This window comes from Macrosteles quadrilineatus, unplaced genomic scaffold (assembly GCF_028750875.1).
Source record: "Macrosteles quadrilineatus isolate MER2022 unplaced genomic scaffold, UCM_ALF_1.0 Scaffold_6__1_contigs__length_79288215, whole genome shotgun sequence".
Taxonomy (NCBI): domain Eukaryota; kingdom Metazoa; phylum Arthropoda; class Insecta; order Hemiptera; family Cicadellidae; genus Macrosteles; species Macrosteles quadrilineatus.
In genome coordinates, this window is record NW_026542599.1 from 46,140,906 (window position 1) to 46,146,873 (window position 5,968).

At 35.9% G+C, this 5,968-nt stretch overlaps 1 protein-coding gene across 1 annotated transcript in view; it reads left to right on the forward strand.

The window, feature by feature from the left end:
• The window catches only part of LOC128996487 (ejaculatory bulb-specific protein 3-like), a 39,280-nt gene extending 34,065 nt beyond the window's left edge, over nt 1-5,215 (forward strand). The window contains exon 2 of the mRNA XM_054421856.1: nt 4,854-5,215. Within this exon, the coding sequence (XP_054277831.1) occupies nt 4,854-5,038 (185 nt within the window). The 3' untranslated portion in view covers nt 5,039-5,215. The remainder of the gene's footprint in view (nt 1-4,853) is intronic.
• Nucleotides 5,216-5,968: the final 753 nt, after the last annotated feature.

Below are 5,968 nucleotides of genomic sequence, written 5' to 3' on the forward strand. Positions count from 1 at the left end.
CCGATGCTTAGAGGCGCTGTCTTGAATTGTTTATGTACATATCCTTTGACTACTTACAAAATAGACATTTAATTCCCATGTTAAAGTGTTTGCAAATTTTATAATAACAACGTACGTAGTTTAGTGAAGCGACCGATAGAGTGTGCTGTTGTAAATTACCGGTTGAAAACGCCAATTTTGTACAAAGCCATACTAATAGGATGACTTATTGTAAGCCATAGAAACCTTACCGTCAAGTCAACTATCACAGTAACAATATTAATCAATCAATTATCATTAATTGATATGGGGACCACCTAGGTGTGTTTTAACCCAACTATGAGGGAAGGATGAGTGTAGAATGGAGTGAGATGATCTGTGTAGCTTTGTTACTGACTAAGATCAGCTGTTTCAGCCAGGATCATTTATAGCCCAATTATCGAACAGCTGGGTCCAGTTTCTAATAATCAAAAAGCTACTGACTATTCTCAGAATCGAACCGGCGACCTTCTGATCGTAAGGCGAGCACTATAACCACTCGGCTACCCAGCCCCATTGATATATAACATGTATAACTAAGGCAGAAAAAATTATAAAATAAAAAATACAATTTACATAGGCCTATTACGTTTTCTATTCGAGACAAGAAATATTTTATTTGAACCTCTTATTAAGAGAACTCGCAAAATTAAATATTTAAAGTGATGTGTGTAATAGTACAAAATAAAGTCATCAATAGTAAGGATAGTTGGTAAAATTATTATGCAGCAAGTAATATTAAAATTAGTCTAAGCTCACATATTGAAAATCAAAAGGCTTGTTGGCTTTGAAATATAATTTAATTTTTTATGTAAAGTGTGTTCAGCATATGGATTCAACATCGGTCAACAACGTTGAACTACTTCTAAATTTGTAGCGAAGAGAAATTAACGGAAATTCTCCATGTCATTTGATGGCATCTTTCAATCGCTTTCTAGTCAGCATAAATAACCATGTTGATTTCTCCTCTAAACTTTACATTTCACTTCAACCCAAGCTAACCCAAAATTATCTAACATTGGATCTGTGAAATCATTTATGAAGACAAGTAAAATTTTAAAAATATACTTAATATTTTAAATAGAAGTAATAAGTACGAGCGCTGGCATGAAATTTGGTTTTTGTAAGTACGGTTTCGAGTAACACACATGGTATACCCCCAATTCGTGTCATATTGTCACAACATATTAGCATGCTGTTGGTAGCCACTGGTCAGTAAGTCAGGGTCGAATGACATAATGGCAACTTCGCAACAATTGTTTGTCTATGTCTGTTGTTGAATATCTGCCGCAATGTATAAAAGAAGAAATAAATAGAAATAGAATTAATTGCACGTGATATATAGCTTTCAATATTCACGACAATATTGTTTGATGTATTAAGAATCAACGCCAGTATTAAATACATTTTTCGAATATTTTATTCGCGTTATCACCTAGTATGAAATATTTTAACTAAAATAAAATAGTGTGTACAGGGTGGGTTTAAGCATAGACTAACCAACTAAGGGAGTATGTTTTATCTATGGTTTAAGTAAATCAATGTCTTTCACTATGTGGGGAAAATACTAACAACTAATAATCTCCCCTCATATGGCCTTAAGCTGTACTTGGTATAATCTCAGCTGATTTTCATTTTTACTCACTTGGATTATTATTAATTTTTAATAACCTCTTTTGACACATCATCTCATGCTCTTGTTTACAACTTCATAATAAACATGGGAATTTTTATTTTGTATTCCATACAATCTTTTCTGAACTAATCTGTTTACGTGCTAACATTTTAGTCTATTGACAATAATGATCAACCTTTGTTTCAAGTTTATTATTTGTTTTACTAAACCAGAACTTCCAAAGAAGAAGAGTCAAAAATTGAAACCGTCAAAGGTTAAACCCAAAACAAGTTTAAAAAATAAGCAGTTGAAGCCTCCGGTCTCACAGGGTCCAGTGGACGATAATCCCGAAGATAACATTGATAACACAGTAACATGTGGGGAAACAAGAGATTGGTGCCTGATAGAATATTCTCTACTGGCGAATGTTTTGCCCAAAGTACAGATTTACGTCGTGACATGGGGTGAAGTAGCCAAGATATACATCGAAGGAGACAGTCGTTCTGTCAAAACGGTCCTCATTAATGATGTGGTTTGGGTTTATTTTGAGATAATCCATAAAATTAACCCCCTTAACAATGAGGATCTTCTCAAGTTCAAAGAGAACAACATTTCATTCACATTTTCTCAAGACAGTAAGACAATGGTTCCTCGAGTTGCTAAAGATTGTCCAAAAAGGTTCGAGTTTGTCGATGAAATAGACGATAAAGAGAAGCAAAATTTGTTCTTGGAGCTGCATCAAATTGATCCTCCAGACGACGAATATTGCGATTTTAAAATGAAGTTGGAATCTTTCAAAATGACCCGACCAGATGACACTATCGTGACTATGATAAATGTTAAGACTTGTGAAAAATGCGTTGAGCTCAAAATAAACGAGGCCACGTCTAAATTGCCTGTTGCAAGCAATTCCTTGAATGTAGCAATAAAAGGAGGCAAAAAGTCATTAGGTGCAAAAAGAAACAAAGCAGAAAAACAAGGAAAAACAGTTGAAGCACAAAGTGATGCTAGACAACTAGTTATTGATAATGAGCTCTTGATTGCTGGAAAGTGTAATGTATTTTCAGAAAGAAATGAAATTTCTGAAACTCTTAGGTATGCAGGAGTATTTGCTGAAGCGTCTAAGATTTTGACTGACGAACAAGAACTTACTTTTGTTCCTTTTGTTGTAAATATTCAAACACTGGAATCTCTACCTCTAACTTACTTTCATGAACTAAATGTCCAAAAAATATTTGCTCGTTACGAGTTTGCAAACGTATTTCATGAAGTAGAAACTCCAAGATTTCCCTTGCAAGAAAAGATTACAATAGATGAAACCAAAGTTTTCTTCCTTAGTAGCCCTAAAGAAGAGTTAGCTCATGCCGAGTTGATGGAGAGACCCTCGATGATTCTATTGGCTGAAGCGTTGCTGACTTGTAGGTTTGTTGTGAGGATATACGGCGAGATAGGACCACAAGATTTTGAGGGTGTAACACCTTGCATATTTGGTGACCGTCCAACTGATCCATTTATTTCCACTCCGGGCCACGAGATGTTTCTAAACTACAAACCACCCTCTGAATCTCGGGAGGTTTTCTTAGGGTCAGCATACTTCAATTTGATTCAACTAGTTAAGGGACACAGTTTCATCGAGGCTTGTTCTGTTTTTACTTCTTCACCATTGTCGTCCGTGGACCAAAATTGCGATTTCAACGTCATTACGGGTAGTCCGCCAAACGAACCGTCCCTTAAATCCTTCCTATCGAGATTCCCGTCTTCCGGCCTCGTCCCAGAATCTATGTTTCACGATCATAACACCACAGTAAAACTCAAAGTAAGATCTCTCTGTAAACTTACAGTCCCTGGAGGCCAAATTTTGCTGAAACTGCCCCACATTTCCCATCGAGCAATCATCATATTCAAAGGAAATCGTTACAACGATGAAGTATTCGATATCATTTCAAGTGCAAATGCAGTGTTGTTTGACAAGTTTGCTACTTCAGACGAGTCGCAAAGTCTAAAGTCCAAAGGAAGCGCTATAAAAGAAGAACACTCCAACACTGACATCACTGGGTTTTTTGTTGAGCACGAACATGAGAGCATTTTGGTAATTGAGGCTATGACGTATGTAATACCACCTTTGATAAACAAATTTCAAGATTTTGTGAAGTTCAAAGACTACACTAGAATAATTTGTGATTCAAGTATTTTCTTCTCAAAGAGGCTCTACTCGAAGTTTCCTCCAAGACACATTTTTAGAATTAAACTGCCTTTATCTCTGAACGAACTTTTGAAAACCTCTTCGTTTTACTCAACAAAGAACGCACATCATGAATCTCTTCAAGCATTGCTACTCCTTGATCTTCTTAGACGATGTAGTACACTTAATAGTGCATGCATTCATCAGTTGTTTCCGTCTTGTACGCAGCTGGTCAGTTTCCATAAGATATTTGGCGTTGAAGAAAAAACGGAATTTACGATGAGTTACTGATGTAAAGTTGTTGACAATCTTAGAGACATGTAGAAACAGAGATTATAGTAAATATAGGGCAGTTTCTGCCACAAATATTTTGTCAATTGTGTTTTTTGGGAATTGTGTTTAAAATATTTTTGACAATCTTTTTTAATTAAAGTGAGATATATTTATGAGCGCTGATCGTAAATTTGTTAAGGGTATCGTCACAAATCTTGAAGTAAAATTTCAGTCTGGGCCAAACTGGGGTTTGTTCTTTAGGTTATCAGTTAACAAGTTTGCTGAATTGTCCATTGCACGTAGATCTATAACACCCATTTATAACACCCAAATTTTATTCATTTACTTACCTCAGACCTATAGACGAGTACAATAACCACACAGCTGAGCTGTGGATGTCTTATGTGAGGCAACTGAGCGTATTTGTTCAGCCAAACATGAATTTAAAACGAGTTTAATACAATAAAATTATCTGTGAAGTTTTGTTACCGATAGATCACCTTTAGACCAACGATAAAAAAAACATCTGTATCCGATAATCAAAAAGCCACACTTACTTTCATGATCGAGTTGGCAACCTGCTGATTATAAGTTGAACACTAACCATTCTAAAAACTACATCTCCCGCCAAATCTGTAGTCTTAGCCTCTCATTACCCACTCACCTTTCGTCACCATTCAGGAACAAAATGGCAACCCTCAAATTCGAGCAATATTAACACTCAGCAATTATCATACAACTCTAATGGACATTCATTTGTTACAGAGACTCTCCCAGATGCGTTGAGGACGGGCTGCAGCAAGTGTACGGAGAAACAAAAGATAGCCACAGACAAAGTCATCAAGCACGTCCGCAAGCACAAGTCCAGGGACTGGGAGAGATTGGTCAACAAGTACGATCCTAAGGGAGAGTTCAGGAGCAAGTACGAGAGTCGGCTTGACAACCCTTGAAAGTACAAAGTACCCCAAACTCCACGTGATAACTATGTGATTCCATCGAAAATTTCCATGACGGATTCATTTTTTACAAAACACATTTAGGTTACAAAACTGAACTGTTAGCTTTTAATTTTGTTTGTTTAGAAAACTGATACTGTGTTGAAAACTGCAATAAAGACTTGCACAGTATGTGGTGTCGTTTTTTACGATATAATGTTGTGGTATGCCTCTTCTTCGCCAGAGATCATTCAATTTATAATTTTTTTATATGTTTGTGTGTTTATTTTGTAATGATTGTGTTATGTTTATAGAATAAATAGGATATTTCATTACTAGGGCGTAAAAGTCACTCTTTTCGACCTGAACTCAGGTTTCTGAAAGACGAGCGAGTGTTGAAAAAACACTTTTTGCCCGCTCGATGAACTATATTTTTCCTTATTTTGCAACATTATTCAACAAACAAAGCAACAACAGAAAATATTGTTGATGTAAAGATAACCTCTCAAAAAAACTTTCAACTGGTTTACAATTTTGCCAATAAGCAGCTGTTTACCAAGGATTCAATATAAGTTACCACACCATGAATACTAGATATTGGTGGCTTGTAGCAAAGAGACATATCAATCTTTAATAGAAGTTACGACACCACGAATACTACAAGGCTACGCCTTGCGAATACTTGACATTTAGTATTCGTGGTAGTTACCACGATTACTAGAAAAATACCAGTATGGATCATAAACACAAACAAATGACGTTTTCGGCCTGAAAATAAACATTATTTAACATTGCTTAAATGGAACTGCCAAAACATATGTTCAATGCTATTAGTATAGGATTCGGGCCAACAACGTCATTTGTTTATGTTTATGATCCATACCGGTATTTTTCTAGTAATCGTGGTGGTTACTGATACTTCGAACTATTGACGCGAATGCAATA